The 24,930-nt window shown below is 40.4% G+C and overlaps 1 protein-coding gene across 3 annotated transcripts; it reads left to right on the top strand.

Annotated features, from left to right (window-relative positions):
• The first annotated feature begins 306 nt into the window (after positions 1-306).
• On the top strand, positions 307-23,323 carry zgc:162200 (uncharacterized protein LOC558638 homolog). Of its 3 annotated transcripts, XM_047376456.1 has the most exons (11): positions 307-532; positions 863-995; positions 2,949-3,282; positions 5,504-5,716; positions 5,898-6,050; positions 7,332-7,805; positions 8,991-9,860; positions 10,400-10,582; positions 16,816-16,967; positions 18,749-19,109; positions 22,430-23,323. In XM_047376456.1, exons 3-11 carry the CDS (start codon positions 3,031-3,033, stop codon positions 22,454-22,456), a joined length of 2,685 nt encoding a protein of 894 aa, XP_047232412.1. In that variant the 5' UTR covers positions 307-532; positions 863-995; positions 2,949-3,030; the 3' UTR covers positions 22,457-23,323. The 3 variants fall into 3 exon arrangements, with proteins under 3 accessions (XP_047232412.1, XP_047232402.1, XP_047232421.1); XM_047376446.1 differs by lacking the exon at positions 863-995; XM_047376465.1 differs by lacking the exon at positions 863-995 and having other exon boundaries at positions 22,261-23,323.
• Positions 23,324-24,930: the final 1,607 nt, after the last annotated feature.

The raw sequence follows: 24,930 nt of genomic DNA, 5'->3' as shown, positions 1-24,930 counted from the left end.
GTTTGACATATCTAAGATGGACCTGATCTATTACACGAATTAAATAAATAAATCGCTGTAAATATTTTAGTGTATTATTACTATAGTTTTTTTTTTTTTCAGTAAAGCACTTTATCTCTCTGATGTGTCCTTCATATGAATCATACACAGTAAAAGGTGCACTTATTTTTATTCATATGCTGTACTTTTCTTACAACATTAAAGCTTAAAATGGACACAGACTACAACAATTAAACGTGCCCTGAAGGAAGCAAACACCGTCTTGTGGTTCAATCTGCAGTACCCCGGTGGTACGTAAGAGGGCGCATCAGTGCCTTCTCGTTTACAGCGCGCGTTTGATACTCGACCCCTCCGTGAAACGAGGGAAGCAGGTGGTTTGGGAGGAAGGGGAGCGGCTCTTCTTCATACTTAAACTGGCTACCTGGCAACTAACGTGATTAGTGGACAGCTGATGCCAATTGGTGCCAAGGAGGAAGCGGCGTTTCCGTCTGCTTACGACCGGCGAGCTCCATCTTTGAAATAAAACAGCGGGGTGAGTACGTAGTTTGGCTACTGATGGCTAATTAGCTCGTCCGACAGGATTCATCTGATGAGGGAGAGCTCAGTGCCGTTTGTTTAGTCTTCAGATTTAGAGGCTTGATCTCTAAACTCTGCTAGTCTGTCAACATTGTGGTTTCATTTGTTGTGTACACCACATTAAGCTAAGCTACTGATGCTAGCAGTCTGATCAGTGTCCTGTTTCTCTGTACCGGTGTCGTGTTCGGTTCTGCATCCCTGTCAGACAACCTTTCATCTTCTGTATAACAGATTAGTCTAAGAACTTGGCTAATGTACGATTGAAGGCTTACATTTTATTTTAAAGATGGACTGCTTCGTGAGCTACTTGAACCAGATGCCTTCAAGATGACTAACTAACCACATCATCTGGGCGCTGGACAACCGGGGCAGCTGGTGTATCCATCTTCGGGCAAACATGAAAAGCACAAGGAAATAAAGTGGGATTGGCTCCCCACGTCAATTTAAATGCCCATACTTTTTGTTATCTGGCAATCCTGTTGTATCTCCATAGCTTGGAGGCCAAAGTCTGACTGATGCGAGTGGACTGAGCACAACCATCTCTTTGCAATAACGGGATCTAGTTGCTGATGATCTCAGGCGTCATTCATACCGAGCTTTAAATAATTTGAAAGTCCTAATGTGCTGTCTCTAAGCCCAAACCTTTTGTTTTCCACGAGAGCTTAAGCAGAGTCGACACTGAAATATGATATGCACATGAAATGCTTACAGTTAGGTTATTTTAGACTTTAGCCTCACCGAGCAGTGATTCAAGTTAAGATGCTTTCTAACACATCCATTAGTGTTAATCTATTACTAGAAATCTAGTTCCTAACTGATGATTTTTACAACCCTGATTCCAGTAAAGCTGGGGCATTGTTTAAATTGTAAATATAAACTAAATGGAATAATTTAGCATAACTTGTGACCTTGAAATTATGAATTATAGCTTGTTTGGGAGTAATTCTGAACTTGATGGTACTCCCCTTATCCTTTAACAGCATTGGAACACTTGGAATCTGAGGAAACGAGTTGCAGGACTTTTTATTGGGGAAAACTCCTGGAAACCCAACTCGTGACCTTGAAATTATGAATTATAGCTTGTTTGGGAGTAATTCTGAACTTGATGGTACTCCCCTTATCCTTTTAACAGCATTGGACAACACTTGGAATCTGAGGAAACGAGTTGCAGGAGTTTTTATTGGGGAAAACTCCTGGAAACCCAACTCGTGAACTATAAAGCCGTGCTTTTGTTGATGGTGAATTTTGTGATGTGTAAACTGCCCTTGTCATTTGAACTGTATGCTGGTAACATGCACGCTTGAAGAGGTTTCCAAAAAGAACTTCATATTTTTATTCGTCTGACAGCACAACATTTTTCCACTCTGCCTCAGTCTATTTTAAATGAGCTTCAGCACAGAGAGGACTGCAGCGTTTCAGGATGGTGTTCACATATGGTTTCTTCTTTGCATGACAGAGCTTTAACCTACATCGCGGATCGCTTGGCGAACTGTGTTACCAGGAGATCCGTGGAAGCATTCCTGAGCCCATGTAGTAATGTCCGTAACAGAATCCGACCTGCTGTCAATCACTGCTGTCCAATATTAAGTTTTAGATTATATTGTGAACTGTAGATGATGGATTTTTCAAAGTCCACCCAGTTTTCCCTTAATGAATATGATTCTGAAGTTGTTCCTCTGTTTATAGATGCAATTTTTTCAAGACTAGTAAACTGATGAAATACTTAACAATTAAAAGTACTAATTAATATCACTAACAATATTTGTTGATGTCATTTTATTATTAATGATTAAACACTCTGAAGCATAGCTGTAAAACACACTTCATAAAAGTTTCTAAATCATGACAGCTTCTCTGCAACATGAAGTGAATTTGACCTAAGGTCAAACATCTCTTCTTTGTGGGAGGGAGTTCAAAGGGGAAAGCACCTTTTAAATTTAGCCAAAAAGCACAGACCTGCTACATTTCACATTTATATGATGGGCTCACCACTATTACAGGAGCAGAAATCTATTGATGTTAGTTTAATGATCCAAAAAGTGTTTTGAAGTAGGAGAATAAAGGTGCTAAGCAAATTACCTGGTTAATATTTCTTTAGAGATAAAATGTTTGACTGCAAAGCCAACTTTTTGAGATGTGTTGCTACCATCAAATACAGAATGACTTTATTTTTTGGTAAATTGATCAAATTTGTTAGTTTAAACTTTTGGTATGTTCACTGTGTTTCAGTCTGAATAAAATATAGGTTAAGGAGATTTAAAGATCTTTTCTTTCTGTTTTTATTAAAACATTTTCACAGTACTCCAACCTTCTTGGCATCTGGGTTTCACCATATAGTCTAAAGTCCACCTTCCCTGATCTCTCGTTTGCAGTGCAGCGGTGATGAGGGTGGATGAGTGAGGGAGACGGGTGTCACAGGGGAACGTCGGCAGATAAGCGGAAGGCCAGGCAAGGATGTTGGAGGCCGACGCAGACCTAGCGGGTGCAGAGGTCGATGAGGAGGCGGAAGCGGACATGGGGAGCAGAGACTTGAAGGCTGAAGTGACGAGGCTCACTCTGGAGCTCCACGAGGCCACGGAGGAAAAGCTGCAGGCTGCTCGATATGGACTGGTAGTGCTGGAAGAAAGCGCCGGCCTCAAGATGAAGCACAAGCAGCTGGAAGAAGAACATGAATCCCTAAAGCTGGAACTGCAGCAGCTCAGAGAGGTAGGAACACTTTAGGCTCACAAATCTGTATGACTTTTTTTCATATTACAAAGTGACCATTTCCACTGCTTCCAGATGCAGTATCGCAGTTACACACTTGTGTTTTGAGATTTTTATTTATTTTTATATATATATATATATATATATACACTATATATACTGTATATATACAGTATATATAGTGTATATATACTGCATATATATATATATATACAGTATATAGTTGAATTGCTATCATTTTTCCACAGTGTTTCAGCTGTTAATATAACTGTACTATCTCTCTGCTCCTACTGTTAATTTGAATTTTCACAGCGGAGGAGCTGCCCAGCCGCATTTCTCAAGCTGTTTAAAGAATCCCTTTTTTTCCTCTTTAAATTTTCTTCTGTACGGGGCAAATTTTAATGTAAATACATTTTTGTGTACTTTAAGAATTATTTTACTATAACAAATGCTCGGTTTCAGTTGTGGCATAAATAAAAGGGAGCTTTGTCCTTTTGATGTTTGAGATGTCAATGGCAGAAGATTGTTCATCATTGTCCGCCATGAGTTAGTCCAACATGCAACAACTTGTTTAGGTTGATTTGGGGATTTAATGCCCCAGACTAAAACTCATGTCACCATGTAGTGTGCCATGCACTTGTTTAACAGTGTTATGTTTTTATTTTGCGTTGGTGAATGGACTTAGTTTATATAATGTTTTTCTAGTCATACTGATCACTCAAAGCGCTTTACACTAGAGCCACGTTCACCCAGTCCCACTGACTGGATCAAGATTCTGTTTTAATCCCGTTTTGTCCCAAATACCGATTTGGGTAACTTAGTATTGGGCTTTTGTTAATAGCAACTCTAATACTTCACTAAAGTTATTAAATAATGCGATGTATATGCTTGAAAACCTAGTAATTTTAAAGTGCAGTTAAATAACACTATATTTTTCAGTATCTACATTAGTATTGTGATTGTATCAAACTTGCTGCCTATTTTCTTTACAGTGAAATTGTCCTAAGCAGAGGTTATGCAAGACAGGTTTAATGTGCTGTTCCAACATGGGGTTAAATATGTCGAGGAAACCTCTATAATGTTCTGACATGTTGCTTAAAACTCACACAGCTTTAGAATTAGTTTACCGTAATAAGAAATAGCTGACTTGGTACATACGGCCAGTTTTTAAACCTACGCGACGTTGGATTTGTTTCGAACGTTGGAGCTCGCAGCTGGGAATGACCAGCAATACCAGCAACTTTCATGTATGAGCACAGCCTCACCGGATACTAAACCTGGTTCTCTTCACGGCCGGGAGATGAGTTTCATCCAATACCGTTCATTTAAAAGTGTCTTGATCAGGACCGATCCCAAGTACTGGAACGTAGATTCCTAGTACAAATGATTGATTTGTATTTTAGACCCTTGTGTTCAGAGATTTGCTGAAACACTAATATGTGAGGGGGGTCAGGATTGTTACTGTAACCTTCAGAGGTTCTGCAGCAGATTGGGCTTGGGAGAATTACAGGAAAACATTTAAACAACGGTTTGTAAGAGGGAACCTCATCATGTCGACATGTTTTTGGTTTTTACAAGACTTTCTTAAACTGAAAAAAAGAATACTCAAACCTTAGCTTAAAGGCATTCAGGACTCGTAGTAATAAATGTTGCAGAATAGCAGAAAGTGTTTTTTTCAGACTCCACGTTAGGAGAAGCTGTTTTTGAGGAGGCACATGGATACAGAATTCATTTTCTTTCACAATCTGCTTAAAAATAATTTCTAAGATATTCACACACATAGGTTTGGGCAGGATTTAAGGAAAGCAGTATGAGCTAGAGATTTAAATTAGCATTATTATTTAACTACAATGCACTGTTCAGTCAAACAATTTCCAGTATTTATTTCATCAGTAGCCATAAACGCACAGTGTTCCGTTTCCTGATTATGGGAAGCTGTAAATAGACGCATTATGCGACTATAAGCCAAGCTTTAGGCTTATAATCTGTTTCTGGAGCACCAAAGTGTGTAACTGGGCTGTTAAAGCCTTCATTCTCATCCTTTTTATCATCTCTTATCATTTGTAATTAGGTTTCAGGTGAGTTCCTCACTGAAGTTCAGTTCAGGCTCAGGTTATCTTAAATGCATCAGTCAATTGAAGATTTATTTATGTGTAACACAGATGCTTGTGAGATCCTGCACGTTTTTCCTCCATCCTCGACTCTTTTTGTTTGTGTAAAGGCTTTTGCAGATTCTGTGAGCAGCCAGAAGCGTGCAGCTGCTGATGGAGAGTGTCGGGAGGAGAGCCTGCTGCAGGAGACTGCCACCAAAGAGGCTGCCATGGCAACCCGGTTGGAGGAAGTTCAGACAGAGCTCAAACAGGCTCGTCTTGCTCTGGGCAACGCCCACGAAGAGATCGATAGACTGGGGGGCCTCTCCACCCACCTTAAGAAGGTATGGTGTGTACTCACTAAGTAAGCTTAACGTTCCACTGAATCCTGTCAGGCTTGTTCTATGAAGTTGTCATACGTTTTCATTTTAATTAACTTTCCTGCATTACTTTCAATGATGCCCTTGTTCTGTGTTTAAAGTTTTGTCCGTTACGCTCATTATGACGGTGCATCGTGTTCTGCAGGAATGTGAATGTCTTGAAGCAGAGAAGAACCATTTAAGAGATGAAATGAAGGAATACAAATTACGTGAGCTGCGGCAGCTACAGGACAATAGTGAGCTGGAAGAAGAGAACATCTCCTTACAGAAACAAGTATCTGTGCTAAAGGAAAACCAGGTCAGTTATCATTGTGTTCATGTAAATTGTGTATATATGTTTGGTTAGGACTCGGTATGGGCCGGTGTGAGATTCTCACCTGTATGACGTGATCCACTGTTTAATTGTGTTGAAGTATCTTCACAAGTAAAACAACTAATTGTTTTATTTAACCAAGCAGAATGAGGCCAGTTCTTCTTATTGTTGCAAGGAATAAGTAACTTTTTACAGTTAAAAAGATTAGAATTTATTTTGATTTACTGACTGGAGGAACATATAAAGAGTTATTGCACGAAATATTTTCCCTTTTTCTGCCAGTTAGTCAGACTTTCTGATCAGGTCGATCAGGCATGCCTCTTTTTACTTGCTATTCATAGTCATAAAATGTCATCACACATCTCCTTTAGTTTCCAAGCCACGACTGCCTGTGTTTTTATGATCAGAAATATTTCCAAAAAGCTGAATTTGTGTTTCTTGTGAGCCAAGTAAAAATGTAGGAGCCTTCCTTAAGCCAGCTGACCAACAGCGTGTAACAACAGATGGGACAGCGGCTGTGCCCAGAAAATTCCTATACTAAAATAATAGAGTATAATAAAATAGTATGCTGTTTTAAAACAGTAACTTTTTCATCCTTGTTATACCTAATTATGGTTATTGTTGTTGAGTGGTTTCATTTGTATTTTTTGAGTATTTGTTGAAACGAGGAAGACACGAAACCCTTTAAAGAAGTTAAATACTGGTACCAAGTTTATTTTGGCTTTGAACATTTTTCTGTAGTCTTGGGTTTATTTATGTAGGCTTTGGTAAAACATAGAGTTGCGGGTTTGCTTTGCAAACCAGGATGGGTCTGATGTGTTTCCAAGACTTTCCACGGTGAAGCTACACGTAGCAGAGTCCTGTTTGTCTGTACTTGCTCCTTTAGCTCTGCTTCAGATAACCTCAAGGCCAGTTTGTGATGAATCCTCTGCAACATACATCAAGGTGTTGTTAAGCTCAGATGTGTTTTCTTATTGGTTAGAACGCAAGTATTGATTTGATCTTAGCAACTCCCTTATCCTGCAATACAGGCAGGACAGTATGCTTGTGTTTAAACTTATCCGGGTTTCTAAGCAGTCTGACAGATAATGGAATTAAAGTCCTGATGGGTCTAGAACACAAAACTGTAAGTTGGACCAAATTGTTAAATATCCAGACTTTATTCCCAGTCGCTTTGTCTAAAAGTTCTGCTTGGGTTAATTTAAGTGTTGAGGTGAATTCGCATGATTTTAAAAAACAGTCTTTTGCTTGTTCTTTCCTTTTTAGGTAGAGTATGAATCAATGAAGCTTGAGCTATCCCAGAAGAATGAAGAACAAGAGGAGCAGCGAGCACAGCTGGAAGAAGCTGCGAGGCTGCGGGAGATAGCAGAGAGGCAGCTGGACGAGGCCCTCGAAGCCCTGAAGGAGGAGCGGGAGCAGAAGAACGGTCTGCGACGGGAGCTCTCTGCCCTGACCCTGAACCCGTTTGATTCCGTTGGCAACTTGGAGCTCCATTTGGATCAGCTGGATGACAGTCAAGGGGAGGGCCAGGGAGGAGAGGGTGAGGCTCAGGAAGAGAACCAGGACAGCAGTCGTACAAATGGATCTGCATCTGCGCCCAGCAACGGCCTCATCCATCGCTACTCCACGCCACACAACAGCAACGTGTTACTGCGTGCTCCAGCTTCAGGCTTGGTGTCTGACCTGCTGAGTGAGCTGCACTTTTCAGATAGTCAGAAACTGAAACAGCAGCTCCTACAGGTAGGCAACAGAACAATCTTTATTACTTTTACACATACTACCTTAATGATATTGAAAAGCTTCTTCCACATCAAATTTTAAAGAAATAAATATTTATATTTTTTTGGGAGGGTACTAGTCAAAGTCTGACATAAATCCAAATGAAGTGCTGTTGCTTGATCATAAAAACGTCATTCATGTTTGAATATCCAATCTGGCTGCATTAAAACAATTCTCCAAAGAAGAGTGGGCCGAAGGTTTTTCTAAGTTGTGAAAGAACTCAGTGCTGGTTACCACATATGCTTGATTGCACAACCTTTTATTCTCAGTTTCACAAAGAGGCAGGTTGGTTGTTTTTTTGGTTTTTTTCCCCCTAAGTTAATGAAATCAAATTTTGAAAACTGCGTTTTGTATTTGCTCAGGCTATGTTTTCCTGAAATTAAATATTGTTTGATCTGAAACATTTAGGTGCGACAGAAAAATCAACAACAAGAAACCTATAAGAAGATGTAATATCTTTCGCACTATTGTCCTCCGGGATAGAATCTAATCTACATTCAGAAATAAATCTGGACACACCTTTTCATTCACCTATTCATAGATGTGTCTAAATGGTCTCCTAGGCTTGTTCTTGGTGTCCCTACTAAAACAAACCAGTAATCTCATACAAATTTATTTATGGATTTTACATTTCATCTGTAGATGAAAGCTTTTTTTGTTTCTCAAAATCTGTTCAGGCTCAGTTAAATACTAGCATCCATTATTGTCCCCAGTGAGGAAGTTTCGGCACAGCTTAATCTGTGTGACTAAGCTGTTAGCTGGCACTTCCTGTTCTGAGACCACATCCGCCCTGCGTTGATGCAGGATAGGCATTAATGCTTTACAGAGAAATGTAGTCTGCTCCTGATTATTGTCGACGCTGCCTTATTTTAACAGGCAGTGTTTTAGAGAATTAAGAACATATTGCGCTCCTCTTGGTGGAAATATATTATTTATGATGCACTTAAGTTGGGGGTTGGGTTTAAAAGCCCCTGTCTAACATGTTTGGACTCTGGAACTGAATGTGGTCACATTAAAAATGCATCAACAGGCATTGGGGGCGGGAGTCGTGTTTCGTTTTCTTGAAATAAATGAAGTTCATACTATTTGAATGAAAATGGTGGATTTACACATTTGTAATGTTTTTTGTTATGTGTGTATTTTCAGGCAGAAAGGGAGAAATCCAGTCTGGCTAGCAAAGTGGAGGAACTGCAAATGCAGCTGATGATGTCCAAACAGGCACTAAGTCAGCAGGAGGACAAGGTTGGCTCTCTCACTCAGCAGCTGGAAGCTGTGCACATTAGTCAGCATCAAAACCAGGAGGCAGAGGGGAGGCAAAAGGTGGAAACTGGAAAGGATGGTACTGAAGGCTTTGACTATGAGGTGGACACAAAGAGCAAAGAGGTGCTGGAGGCGCGAATGCGTGCAGCCAGTGAAGAGCTTCTCAAACTGCGAGATGAACTTTCTCAGGCGGGAGCCCGTTACAACACCCTCGAGCAGAGATACAAGCAGGAGAAGGACCGGTGGAAGGGGGAGGCCCAGGAGCTGGCTGACAAGATCCGTCAGTGTATCAAGTCCAGCAAGCAGGATCAGGAGCGCATCAGCGAGCTGGAGAAAGAGATCGGAGCTACACGGAAAGTGGCGACTGATTCTGAAGGGCATCTAAGCGTTGCCCAGGAAGAGCTGTTGGCTTTCTCTGAGGAACTGTCCAACCTCTACCACCACATCTGCGTGTGCAACAACATTACACCCAAACGGGTCACCCTAGACTACTACCGGGACAGTGCCAGGGGAGGCGGCGGAGGGGTGCGACGATCACATCATGTCTTCGCCCAGCACAACTCCCAGAAGAAGCCTTGGGCTAATGACATGTTCATCTCCAAAGCTGCAGCACTGCAGTTCATGGGAGAGGTGGACAGTGCAGGAGCCAGCGGAGACGCTCTGACTTGTCCTGGTTCCCCCACTCTGGATTTCAGGGACCCCTCCAATGTGTCCAACCTGGTTGCTGTCATCCGTTGCCAGATCAAGCACCTCAGGGTAAGGTGGCAGTGTTTGAGACATGCAGCACCAGTACACCTCTTACAAATCAGAATAAATTATTCCAAAAGATTTTTCTTAGACTGATACTGAAAGCCAGGTGGATTTTCAGAATAAAAGCTTTTCCCCCTGTACAGTTTCCCTTGAACCTGACACTGTGTTCAGACTGCTAATGTTCTTGAGTAACTCTCCTGTCTGGACAAATCCAGCGCCCGTTCAGGGCTGTGCTGACACGTGCCTGTATGTGTTGGTTTGAATGGATTGGATTATCAAAGGGTCAAAGTTGCGTTGCGGCCTCAGGAACACATAATCCTTTGAGCAAACATCATGTGAAACACTGGAAAATGTAGATTTGCTTTTCTCCACAGTGAAATGCAGAATAAAGTAAAATAAATAATTGCTACACTGTTACTTAAAAAATGTATTTTACGGCATTTAAGAAACTGAGAAATGTGAAAGAAATTGTTTAATATTTTCGAAATAATAATGTGCAAAGCAAGAATTCACTTTTGTTGATATCAGCATGTGTGTCCACTCAGGTGGCTGTGGACCTCTGCCGTCAGAGGGGAGCGATGCCGTACTCTGGGCTCAGCAGCAGCAGCGAAGAATCGGAGCGGGATACCGAAAGCCTTCTGGAGGAAGTCCTAAAACTCAAATCTCTTCTTAGCACAAAGAGAGAGCAGATTGCCACCCTGAGAACTGTCCTCAAGGCAAACAAACAGGTAAACTCAGCTGCAACATTTCCACTTGAAGTTATTTAGGCTTCATGTCTTAGCTTCTTTATTCAAACTGTCAGATTGGGGTCTTGATAAAGGTTTTATTTATGTTGGCGGTTATACACACTTGGACAAAATTGTTGGTACCCCTCGGTTAATGAAAGAAAAACCCACAAAGGTCACAGAAATAACTTGAATCTGACAAAGGTAATAATGAATAAAAATTCTATGAAAATGAACAAATGAAAGTCAGATATTGCTTTTCAAACATGCTTCAACAGAATGATTTAAAAAATAAACTCATGAAACAGGCTTGGACATAAATGATGGTACCCCTGAAATAATGTGCCCAAAGGGACATGTTAAATCAGGGTGTCCATTAATTAGCATCACAGGTATCTACATTCTTGTAATCAGGGCTACAGGAGGTCACTGTACTGTTTGGTGACATGGTTTGTACCACACTCAACATGGACCAGAGGAAGCGAAGGAATGAGTTGTCTCAGGAGATTAGAAAGAAAATGATAGACAAGGATGTTAAAGCAGCTTCATGTTTCTGTGACTACAGTTGCACATATTATTTAGTCATTTAAGATCCATGGGACTGTAGCCAACCTCCCTGGATGTGGCTGCAGGAGGAAAATTGATGACAAAACAAAGAGATGGATAATACGAACAGAAAAACCTCTGAAGAGATTAAAGGTGAACTTCAAGGTCAAGGAACATCAGTGTCAGATCACACCATAAGACGTTGTTTGAGGCAAAATGGACTTAATGGGAGACGACCAAGGAGACCATTGTTGAAAACAAATCATAAAGAAGCCAGACTGGAATTTGCCAAACTACATGTTGAGAAGCCACAAAGCTTCTGGGAGAATGTCCTATGGACAGATGAGACAAAAATTGAACTTTTTGGCAACGCACATCAGCTCTATGTTCACAGACGGAAAAATGAAGCAAATGAAGAGAAGAACACTGTCCCTACTGTGAAACGTGGAGGAGGCTCTGTTATGTTCTGGGTCTGCTTTGCTGCATTTGGCACAGGGTGTCTTGAATCTGTGCAGGGTATAATGAAATCTCAAGACTATCAAGGGACTCTAGAGAGAAATATGCTGCCGAGTGTCAGAAAGCCTGGTCTCAGTTGCAGGTCATGGGTCTTGCAACAGGATAGACCCAAAACACACAGCTAAAAACACCCAAGAATGGCTAAGAGGAAAACATTGGACTATTCTGAAGTGACCTTCTATGAGCTCTGACCTAAATCCTATTGAGCATCTTTGGAAGGAGCTGAAACATGCTGTCTGGAAAAGGCACCCTTCAAACCTGAGACAACTGGAGCAGTTTGCTCATGAGGACTGGGCCAAAATACCTGCTGAGAGGTGCAGACGTCTCATTGACAGTTATAGGAATCGTTTGATTGCAGTGATTGCCTCAAATGGTTGTGCAACAAAATATTAAGTTAAGGGTACCATCATTTATGTCCAGGCCTGTTTCATGAGTTTATTTTTTTAAATAATTCTGTTGAAGCATGTTTGAAAAGCAATGTCTTGACTTTCATTTGTTCATTTTCATAGAATTTTTATTCATTATTACCTTTGTCAGATTCAAGTTATTTCTGTGACCCTTGTGGGTTTTTCTTTCATTAACCGAGGGGTACCAACAATTTTGTCCAAGTGTGCAGAGGACAACTTGGCTCCAGTTACATTTCCATTGTTTGCAGTGGAGACCGTTGCTGATTAGCTTATGTTGTGCTGTATTGATTGTCAAAATGTAAATACAGAAATAATTAGTTTCATTCAGGTGTCTTTGGAAGTGCTGTATATTCTAAGATTGCTTTATTTTAAAAAACATCCAGGATTAATATGTTGGGATGCCAAAAAATAACTACTATGGCTTTTTTCCATTAATAAAAAAATGTTGTGTTTAAAGTATTGTATTTGGTGGTACACTGAAGATTGTGTCTGTGTGCTGTTAAAAGATTGGATGGAGACTCACTCTATGCAAATAGCACTAGTTTATTATTATCTGTACATCTAGGTACATTCACTGGTCACTTTATTCGGTACAGCTCGTTAGTACCAGGTTGGAGGCCCTTTTGGATTCTTTGACATAAATTTAAGACGTATTCCTCAAACATTTTGGTCCATATTTACTTGATAGCATCACACAGCTGCTGCAGATTTGTCAGCAGCACAACCATGATGGGAAATCTCTTGTTCACACAACACTCAAAATGAGCTCTGTTGGATTGAGATCTGGTGACGAGTGAATTCACTGGACTAAAGTGAGCTGGTATCATGTTCAAGAAACCAGTTTGAGATGATTTGAGCTTTGTAATATCAGAAGATGGGTACGGTGTGGTCATAAAAGGATGAATATGTTCAGCAACAGTACTAAGGTAGGCTGTGGCATTTAAATGATGCTAAGTTGGTAGGACTCACGCTTAGATAATACCTTCCACACCATTACATCACCATTATACTCACCAATCTCACTGGATAATTTGCCTCTTTCAGAACATCCTTTGTAAACCTGAGAGAAATATTCAGACCAGCCATGTGGCACTAACACCCATACCACATCCAGTGACATAAATTCTCTTTCCTCTCCTTTTTTTATATTGGGTTGGACTTCAGTGAGATGCCTTCACCATGTCAAGATGTATTGAGTTGCTGCCATGTGATTGGCTAATTTGCTTATTGTTGTCAAGCAGTTGAACAGGCGTACCCAATAAAGTGTCCAGTGAGTGTATATTGCTTTCCAGAGAGTCCCTTTTACCCTGCTCTTTAAATACTGAATGATTTTTAGACCCGCCTCCTCCTCCGCTCGTACGTCTCATGTGACCTACTTCTGTCATGTCTGGAGTTCTTCCTCTGTTACTCTCCCAACACTCTCTAGGTGATCTGTTTCAGTGCATAATGCTAGAATATTAATTATTAGTTGGTTGCTGCTTGGCAACTTTGATATTATCATGTTTTTTTTGGGGGTTTTTTTGTCTTCACATCATACAGTTAAGCTGATTTCAATAAGAAACATGGAAACGGGATACCATTACAGGGACAGAACCATCAATGCTTTATAGTCCTGCCTGCTGTTATTCTAGTACCAACAGGATGCCGTAATGTTCTGTTTGAAGACGCAGCCCGTTGCTTTTCCTAAAGTTTTGCTGCAGCATTCGGTCCGAACAGCATTAATGTATTTTTAGAAATTGATAGTCTGAACTGTGCACCATCTACTATGGCAGAGTGGCGCACACAGTCGCTTTGGTTGGTGTTTATTAAAGATGTTTACATTTGTTTCCTTTAGTCGGTAACTAGTTGTTCTTTCACAGAGCTTCTACCAAATACAGCGCCTTGCAAAAGTACTCACCCCTTTCATTGTCCGATGAGCTAACCCCTCCCTCCTACTTCCCTATGTCTAAAGGGATGGCTCAATCCAGCTCTCCATCTAACGGGTCCGGACTTCCCTAAACCTGAAAGGTCTTACTAAGCAGGTTTACTGAAAGTTCTGTTTAAGCTGGTGTCGGGAAATGACTCACCTAGCCTCTGACAGCCTTCATACAAAAGTCTCGCCCTTCTTCAACTGGAGGTTTGGACGACTGAGTAGCCTATCGCAGTCATCCACACTTTCAACAGTCACTTTTGTTCACGGCTGCTCATTCCCTATTTTTACAACTGGCTCTTGGTATATGGGCTAGGTTAATTTTAGTGGCTCGGCACAAACCCCAAGGGCGCTGTTTTAACAAACTTGGCTAAAGCAACCTATAAAAACCTCCTAAAACATCTTAGAACCAGGCAACAAGACTTTTTACCACCAATGAAAAACCAAAAAATACGGTGACTCAAATAACTGAATGACCACGATTTAACTAGAATTTTATATGCTTTCTTTAATTAGTAACGGTTTTGCGGGGGTCAGTAACAGCTTAAATTCGGCAACACAAAATAATTTCAATAATAGAATGAATCAATCAATTCAACCCGTCTTTCCTGATGCTGAAACTAGTGAGTTTGGAGAGGCTTTGAAGACGGAGGCTCATCCATGCACCTGATGGAGAAGATTCTTCTGGTAACAAAGAGTGGTTTCTTGAAGGGAATGCGACTTAATCTTCTGTTTTCTTCCTTTAAGTGGCAGGTACTGATGCTCCAGACTTCGATGGTTAAACAGGATCTTTGTTGTTATACGAAGACAGTAGTTTCCAGAGGCTGAAGAGTTGAAGGAAACCCGGAGACATAAATGAGGTTGATTCAGGACTTCCAGAAGCCTGAAACTTAGAGCAATCAGCTGTTCACCAATCAAGTTCACTTCTGTTGTCTGGATAAAAAGGCTTTAGATGAAATCAGATTCTTAATCTTGAGGCACGGTCCTTCTAAGGCAAACGGGTTGATCCTCTATTTAATGCAGTCGATCAGTTGGGCTGTATCTCTGTTCCTTTTCCATCCAAGCTTCTTTTCTCCGTCCGATCTTGTTCGCTGGTCTTCTGCGAGGAAACAACCCCGTTCCCTCCTTCAGCATTGCTTTTATGGTGTTTGATGCTTTCACCAGTCAACCCTTGTTAGGCTTCTCAGTTATTGCGCAACCTATTCAGCTCAGCTTCTTGATTATTACTCAATTCTTTAGTCATGGTCACTGTGACCTACTGATGCTGTCTTCTGGCCTTGGAGATGCCGATAATAGCCACGTGGCTAGATGTAGACTCATCCTCCATTCCTCCCATTAGCCTTGAAAAGGTTTGATGTCAGCATGCAGATGGCTCTCGTCACTCCCAGTCATCCTACATTTCTGTCCCTAATCTGCTCAGTTTTAAACTTTACACAGTATTACACATTCCATTCTTCAGCTTTCAGCATTTACTTCATTCTTTTTATTCATACATCACAACTGATCAACATTTTATCTTTTTCATATATATAGCTGATTGAGAATTTTTAAATCTTAAATGTTTTTTTTACCTTATTAGTTCATCATATTTTAATCATATATCTTTTAACTTAACGATCAAAGATTACTGATTGCATATAATACTTGTAAAATAATGGAAAAGATTATCGTACATCATTGGATACTTGTTGTTTATATTTCTGCAAAAGATAAGACAGATAATATGTGGCTCCACACAGGCCTCTCCAGTCTCTCAGTTCCAGAATATGAGAACATGCTTGTTTCACTCTACTGCTTCAACTCTGTGTTTTAATAATTATTGCATGGATTACACATAAGGATATTTATTGTAACTTTTATGGAGTTAACTGTGAGCAGTTACTAAATGTTGCATGGATTACATGGAAAGATCTCACCTTATTTTGACACCCCCTTGGCGTTTTTCATGCTTTGTTTCCTCCCAACCTGGAATTAAAATTGATTGTTTGAGAGTTTGCTCCATTTTATTTGCAGAACATACTTATAAATTAGAAGATGTATCTTTTTTTTTGTGTGAAGCAAACAACAAATGGGACAAAACAACAGTCCCTGACTTGCTCCTTGGTCTTCATAGTACGATCCCTCTTGCTTAGTGGTGTTGCAGCCTCTGGGGTCTTTCAGAAAGGTGTGATTATACTGACAGATCATGTGACACTTGGATCGCACACAGGGGGACTTCGTTTAATGACATTTGAAGGTAATTGGCTGCACGGTGGCGCTGTTGGTAGCACTGTTGCCTTGCAGCAAGAAGGTCCTGGATTCGACTCATGGCCAGGGGTCTTTCTGCATGGAGTTTGCACGTTCTCTGGAGAAGGCTCCCCGTGACCCACTATGGAAGAAACTGTAGAAAATGACTGACTGGTTGCACCAGAACTTCTTAGGGGCTTCAAGGCAAAGGGAGCGGTTACATATGCACGCCAATTTTCAGTTTTTCCTTATTTTATTCATTTCACTTTACCAACTTAGACTATTTTGTGCAGACCCATGACATAATATATAATGGTAATAAAAACATTTAAATTCCAGGTTGAATTGTAACAAAATAGGTAAAAAGCCAAGGGGGTGAATATTTTTTTAAGGCACTGTAACTGAAATAAAACTTATTGAAGCTTCTCAGCTTTTTTTCTGTAGATGCCCACAGCCACACCGTTATAGAAATGCAGCACTGATAGATTGGTAAACTTGAACACTCTGAAAGATAAATGTCACCGGTTCATTCAGGCTCTTTCATGGCTTTTAAAAACCTCTCTGAATGTAGCCACAAAGAACCATGATAATCTTATTTAAATGTTCAGTCATTTTTGTGTTTCTTGTTGTAGACGGCTGAGTTGGCCTTGTCTAATCTGAAAACCAAGTATGAGACGGAGAAGAGCATGGTGTCGGAGACCATGATGAAACTGAGGAATGAGCTCAAAGCCCTGAAGGAGGATGCCGCCACCTTCTCTTCTCTCAGAGTCATGTTTGCCAGTCGGTAAGAACTTTTCTTTTATTAACTGATATTAAACCCAAATTTAAAAAGAAATTCTTAAAAAAGGTTTTTTCCCATCACTTTATGGTCTGTAAAATAACTTATCGGGCACCAATTAATGTAATGAGCTTACCGGGCTTATTACACCTGTGCACAATCCACCGCTTCACGTGAAGATTATAAACCACATGCTCTGCCGTGTGCTGATGGGGGGAGGGGGGCAAGGGCAGTTTTGTCTGATTGATTCAGATCATGTTGGGGAGGAAGAGGTCCGTGTGTCTGCACGAGACGAGTAAGAGAGAACAGTACCTCAAAACTTTCCTAACCCATCCCCTCTGGTCGATTGGATAGCATTGATTATATAAATGCAAAAAACTAGAAATATGCTGTTTTTAATGTACCAGTTATTAAAGACCCTGGAGAAGCTCCTGGACAAGCATCAGATGGTCTGGTCCGTTTGCAGACACTTATGAGCCGTTAATAAAGAACAGACAGTGATCAAGGACGGCTGAAGTCTGATCCAACAGAAGATTAAAGCCTTGGAAAAGGTTACAGTTCGTTGTTAGTTTAGAGGCGCCGCCATGTGGGGGATGCATGAACTGCACATGGACAATTTCCCATTAATTCACCCGCTTTAACCTTCTGGGGTTCCTTTATTTTGTACCTCGCTTGTGCCTCTCGGACACAACAAAATACTGTTTTAAAGATTGCCATGAACATATGTAGAATGATACGTTTTCCAATTTTCCATTTATGAATGACATTAATTATGTACATAACAAATTCATGAATTTTCTGAAATTTTTTGCACATTTTTATTTTTTGTGCAAACTCAAAATTGTCAAAACGTTATTTTTTTCTCATCCCACATGTGCAAATTGGTAGATGTACAGTACATGAAAATGGGTCTTCATATACTTGAAAACAAAAAACATGAACATTTTGAAGGGTTTTCAACACCTGTGAATGATTAAATCTAATTTCTTTAAAACTCATGTCAAACCAAGGATAATGTACTCAAAATAATCTTTTTGAATGATGTTGGTTAATGGCCCAAAATGCAGAAGGGACACATTTAAAAGATATAGAGACTTGAAGAAGAAAAAAGTTATTTTAAATTTTCTTAAAGTTCTTAAATTTTGTCCCACAATACACAACTTTGACATTTGCATCAGCACAGTAGAGCTCAGGACAAATACATTAAAAACAGTCACCAGTAGCCACTTGGAACAGAGAGGGTTAAGGATTTTCTGCAGGATTGTCTGCTTTTTTCACAGGGGTGCCTGAAATTATGAAAAACAATCAATTACAGTATTATTGAATTTGTAATTACAATAACTGTTGCAAATAACGCTCATTTCTCCTATCCTCTCTCTCTTTTCCATCGTCACAATGTCCTTAGCCCTCTGTCTGAGCATTGGCACCTGTGTCACTAAGATCTATAAGGTGTGGGCATTAAGGGCAAAGAGAATCCAGATTATTGACATCTAGAGTCTGAATGCTTGGTACTTGAAATATAAATTCATGTTAAATATTCCATTTAGGAAACCTTTATGAGATTTTGAAATACTGCTCAATTTGTAGCTCTAAGTTTTCAGTTTGGTTCTTTTACACCCAAAACATTCCCCTTGATACCAAAAATCTAATTTATTTGCAGTGCTCATAATTGTTGCTTCTAACACACTGACTTTGTTTTTAACATTGTTTTTGTTTGTGTGTGTGCCTTTTAATAAACTCCTGCCTGCTTGTGCATGCTGCACGTTGATCCTTTCTACATCTTTCAGGTGCGATCAGTACGTCACCCAGCTGGATGAGATGCAGAGGCAGCTTGCTGCTGCTGAGGATGAGAAGAAGACTCTTAATTCTCTCCTGCGTATGGCCATCCAGCAGAAACTGGCTCTCACTCAACGTTTGGAGGACCTGGAGGCTCCTCAGGCTCCCCGCAGCTTGAACAGCAGCCCCCGGCGGTCCCGGGCCAAAGAGCTCGCCACAAAGTCAGGCCGGGCCTCCCGGAGCCCCCGAAGCAGTCCTGGCAGGCCCCAGCTGAGGAGCAGTCCACGGGCAAGCCCCGTCCTTGGCAGCAGCGTTCCTGCCTCGGCCACCCACCACTTGCGAGCTCTAACCCGAAGTCTCCACACCAGCCCTGTAAGAACCTCCTCTTCTCTTTCTTCCGACAACAGCATTCACACAAGCAGCCAGTCCTACGGTGGCAGGGGTCTCCCAAGAGATGCCACCTTCATTAGAAGTCGTAGTATCAGTGATGTTTTTAATACAGAGGTGAGTCATGGACGATCTCTGCCACGCAAAGACTCCACCAGTTCTTTGAGCAGTGACTTAACAGTCAGTACAAATTTCTCTGATAGAAGAAGGGCTGCATCAGGTCAGAGAGCTTCGGTCCCTGTGCGCCAGGACACTTTCATCAAAACTCATATTGGCCCTTCCTCTTCCACCAGGCAGAAGTCTGCTTTTTCTTTACGTAGGGATGATCTAACCTCCTCTAAACGTTTGCGTGTGAACCCTAACACATCTAAAGCATGGGGTGAAAGCCAACAAAACCCTGATCTGAATAAGAACCTAGATGTCTCTGTAAGGAAAAAGCAGTTGACCCATAGGTCCAAATTTGTACAAGGAGCAGCTGGTGCTGCTAGCAGTTACTCGTTGCCGTCACACTCAGTCCATTCACAGTCAAAATCCAAATATTCAGGGGCCCAAACAGTCACGGCTCTGTCTGTTGTTCACGGCCCGCCTGGTAAGCCCAGGATGACAGGAGTCTGCAGAGAGTCTAGAAGTAGACCTTCCACCTCCATAACTAGAAGCGCAGAGGAATCACACAGTGCTACAAATAGGAACCATGGTAATAAAAGTCAGGCTGCATCTTCCAGGGCCCGGAGCTCTCATTCAAAGTCCTCTCGCAAAAAAAAGTAGCAGGTTTATCAACAGAAACTATTTAATATAATGGATATTAAATAAGCTGTTTCTAATGTATTTTCATTCAAATTTGTGAGGTTTTGCAAAGATTGTTAGAGATGATCATTGAGTGTAATGATTTAATTATTGCTGACTGTTGCATGGCTTATACAGTGACTTGTAAAAGTATTCGTACTTCTTGAACCTTTTTAGCATGTTACAACCACAAACTTTAATGTATTTTATTGGGATTGTATGTGAGGCCAACATGAAGTAGCTCATGATTGTGAAATGAAGGAAATTAATCCTGGTTTTCAACATTCTTACCTAATTTCTACCAGTTCTAGCTTTTAATACGCTCTTAATTCAGAAGGGAAGGCAGAGATTTATACCCATTCTTTCTTTCTGAAATAGCCTAAACTCAGCCAGACTGGATGCAGAGCATCAGAAGTAAAGTTTTCATGTGTCTTGCCTCTAGGGTTGTTGTTCTGCCGGAGAGTGAACCTCCAGCCTAGTCTGAATTTTTATTGGCAGCCTCTAACAGGTTTACTTCAAGGTCCACCCTCTGTTTAGCTCCTTCTATCCTCCCATCAACTCTGACCAGCTGTCCTTTAATAAGGAAAAGCATCCCTTAGAATGATACTGCCATCACCATGTTTTACACAGGTTTTTGTTTTTTTTCAGGGTGATATGCAGTGGTTTCTGTTTCCATTTTCTCCACAAAGTTGTGATGGACTGCAAGTCCGACTTGTATCAACAAGTGAAAAGAAGAAAACCGTTGTTGAAGGAAAGCTATAAGACGTCCCATCTGTCGAGTTCACAACTAATAGTTGTGTAGGGCTGATCATCGTTTCAATTTGAATGATTCCGATTCCTCTTTGCAATTCTGGTTCCTAGCGATTCTCTGTTTCGATTCTGAGACAGGGTGATAAAAAGTTCACATGGTTTAAATGAGCTAGCAACCAGAGTTCCTTCTGGTGAAATAGATGACTGAAGAAAGGTTGTAGCATATATTGTGAAAGGTTTTCTAAAGATATGCTGTAATCATCCTCTGGCACTCTTCACTTTGTTGTATCTTTTCCTTGGACGATACGGTGAGCGGAGTAGCGCATCACAGAGTCTGGTCAACAGCCTGGCTAACGTTAGCCCATGTATTTTTTCACAAAGGACTTGAAATTGCTAACGTAAGTTGGGTATTTGCATTTGAGTTGAGTGTAACTTTCTAGCTGCCTCAATGTTGGTATAAGAAGTATTTTATTGTTTTCCTCATCTGATTCTGACTGCCGTTTGGCTTTCTAGTCGGAGCTGGAGGAAGACGAGTGCAGTGCGTCAAAGACGGGGCATTCTGTTACTTCTACAATATGAATCTGGAGGTGTTTAATCATGTTGCACCCACCTTTGCGTGATAAAATCTTATTGCAAGTGTTGCACTGAGCCGACTGGTCATTTCTTTAATCAAACTTAAGCCACACTTTAGATCACCACTGCATTGTTGTGCACACACTTCCTGCGGAGCCTTGTTGGTTGACATTCGGCGGCTTCTTCTGGTCGGTGGACTGGGTATAGAAACTAGGAATTGAAATTTTTAAATTTGAAGGACTCTGGGACAGTCAGAATGTTAGTAACCCATTTCAATCAGTTCTCAAGACTCAATGCCCAGCGCCATATTTGTGCACTCAGCAAATAGGGCTTCTCTCATTATCTGCAAATGGCTGTTTCTCTTATTACCCTTCTTGCTTGGCTTGTAACATTATGTTGACGGTCATTTCTTTGTAGGTTTGCGGTTGTGTCATACCCTTCATTTTTGCACAGTGGATTGAACACTGCTCTGTGAGATGCTCAAAGCTGGGGATGTTGTTTTATAACCTTATGGTTTAAACTTCTCCAGAGCTTTATCACCGACTTGTCCTTTGGTCTTCATGATGTATTTTCTTTACTAATGTTCTCCAACAAACCTGTGAGGCCTTCACAGAACAGCTGTGGTTTTATTGAGATTAAACCTTACCCAGGTGTATTGTTTGCTAATTACGTGATTTCTGGAGGGAGTTGATTTTATTTAGTGGTAATGGGGTAAATGGGGACTGAATACAAATGCACGACCCATTTTTTTTAGGACGCTGTTTTGGGAACAAAAAATAAAAGTGATGTATTTCTCTCCTCATACTTCACAATTAGACGTCCATTTCTCACATTAAGTCCCATTAAAATACATTAAAGTTTGTGGTGGTTGCAGACAAAATGTCAAAACGTTGAAGGGGAATGAAAGATTTTACAAGGATCTGTAGATCTGCTTATCATTATCATTCACTCTCATATTATTGAGTTCTTTTTCCAGATTTAGTTGAACCTAATGTTCTTGTTTTGTCTCTGTCTCCCCCTGTTTCTGTAGCGCTGAAACACTCCCACCATCAATCCAAAACCCCTCTACTCCATAAGGATCTGTCTTCATGTTGTGAATCCACCCCCCCACCCCCTCCTAGCTCCCTCCTTCCCTCCTGACTTGAGACATCCTGTCCATCCCAGATATGACACTGCATTATTCCCTCTCTACCCACCAGAACCATGGAGTGAATACAAATATTTGAAAAGGAAAAAGAAACCCTTCCATCCCAGCCTCTTGGTGTTCTCTCCTCGGGGTGGAAAAACCTGCATGCAGCCTGGAGGAGGATGGAGAGACTAACCTGCTGATCATTTCTTTCTCTCTCTCTCATTGACTGCATCTATGCCTCGTCTTTTTCAATGCTGTATATTGTGAACCATTGACAGTATTTATTCCATGAACAGAACATTTTTTATGTACAGTATTTACTATTCTCTGACTCAGATTCAAGGCTGTGATCTGTTCTCTGAAGGCGTTAATGTCTTCACACCCTCTTGCCTTTAGTTTGGCAACCTGGTCCGGCCTGTTTGGCATTCCTTAGTGTTGGCAGGCTATTAGCTCCTCTAGAGTAGCTCATACTGGTCGTTGCTTGCAAGGAGCAGTGGAAATTTACAGACAGATCAAAGTGGAGCTCACCGTTGTCAATAATTCCTTGCATCTTACTTGCAGTGCAGGCACACTACCTGTCCTTTTTTTTTTTTTAATCTTTTGACTTTCCTTGTTCTATTACTTCAACCTGTCAGCTACATGCTTTAACAAGAAGTCAGTAAACAATGTTGTTTCAGGTGGAAATAGATCAGCCATAAGTTCACCACCTCAGGTCAAAACCGTGAATATTCCGTTTGATAGTTTGAGAAATCTTCAGTGGAGGTCTTACTTTACAAACTATGCATACGAAGCCAGAACGGTGCCTGTATTCTGCTGCTGTTTGCTCGAGGTGGATTCCTCCACGTGAGACTTTTGGTTTAACACTGGCTAGCTGCAGCTTCGTCACAAAAGCCCTGAGCAGTTTCTGTAGGAATCACACTCTTGATAAGCGTCCTAATAAATTAGAATATCGTCAAAAAGTGAATATGTTTCAATTCATTAATTCAACAAGTGAACATTCATTTTTCATGGTTATTGCTTACAGTTAATGGAAACGTAACAAAACACTTTCTCAGGTAATTGCATAAGACCAGTAAATGAGTTTTATTACAAAAACATCGACCTTTTGAAAAGTATGTCCATGTACAGAAAGTACTGTGTCAATGCAAGGCAAGTTTATTTAATATTGCACATTTCAGCAGCAAGACAATTCAAAGTGCTGTACATGGAAAAAAGAGAGACATAACAGGAAAAGTACATTACAGTGGCATAAAGGTAATTCAATAATAACAAACACAAATATTTAAAGAGAATAAAAATGAATAATTAAAATAAGATGATAAAAAAGCAAAAAATGAACAATTGAGAAAATTGTTGATAGGAAAATGAAAGGAAAAGTGGACTGAAATCTTAACTAATGTTTAGATGGCACAGTCTAAGCCACTCTAAACAAACTACTTTTTAATCTTGATTTGAAGCAACTTTTTAGCACTTTTACAGTTTTCTGGGAGTTTATTCCAGATTAGTGGAGCATAAGAACTAAAAGCCGCTTCTCCATGTTTGGTTCTGGTTCTGGGTATGCAGAGTAGATTTGAGCGAGATGACCTGAGAGGTTTGGGTGGTTGATACACTGACAACAAGTCTGTTATGTATTTTGGTGCTAAACCATTCAGTGATTTATAGACTAACAGAAGTATTTTAAACTCTATTCTCTGAGCTACAGGGACCCAGTGTAGGAAATTTAGAACCGGGCTGATCTGCTCCACTTTCTTAGTTCTAGTGAGGACGCGGGCAGCAGCGTTCTGGATCAACTGCAGCTGTCTGATCGACTTTTTAGGCAGACCTGTGAAGACATCGTTGCAATAATCAATTCTACTAAAGATGAACACATGAATTAGTTTTTCAAGGTCCTGCTGAGACATTAATCCTTTAATCCTGGAGATGTTCTTTAGGTGAAAGAAGGCCGACCTTGTTGACATCCCACCATGTGCAGGGTAATAATGCTGGCCATAACATAAACTTTCTCTGTCTAAAACTCCTTATTGGTCTTATGTAATATTTGAATTTTCTGAGAAAATAAAATTTTGGTTTTCATTAGTTGTAACCCATAATTATCTAAATTAAAAGAAATAAACTTGAAATATATCACTGTGATAAATTTGACTTTCACTATTTGAAATGGGTTTCTGTAATGAATGAACTTTTTAGTGATATTGTATTTTATTGGATTACACCTGCATGTTTTGACAAAGGTTGAAGGAGATCAAGTAACTTGATATTTCTACGTTTCTCTTTTTTTTGGCTTTCAACACAACAATTTAATCTGCTTAAACTATTTGTCGCAGCTAATCAACAACATCCACATCATGTATTTCAAATTAAACGTGTTTTAGTGTGCTATCAAAGTAAACATCTATTAACCACCCACAACAATAAAGTTGCTGCTTGAGTCCACGGTTTTCTGTTGCTGATAGTTTCTCTGGGCTGTTAGTGAAGTTGTTAGTTGAACATAGATTCCCCTGAAAACTTTTAAATATATTAATACATCATGGAAAAGCTCTGATAAACTTGTCGGTGCTCTACAGGTAGAAC

The sequence above is a fragment of the Girardinichthys multiradiatus genome, chromosome 1 (assembly GCF_021462225.1).
Source record: "Girardinichthys multiradiatus isolate DD_20200921_A chromosome 1, DD_fGirMul_XY1, whole genome shotgun sequence".
Classification (NCBI taxonomy): Eukaryota; Metazoa; Chordata; class Actinopteri; order Cyprinodontiformes; family Goodeidae; genus Girardinichthys; species Girardinichthys multiradiatus.
The sequence above is the reverse complement of the archived record's forward strand: the minus strand, read 5'-3'. Positions and strand labels throughout refer to the sequence as shown.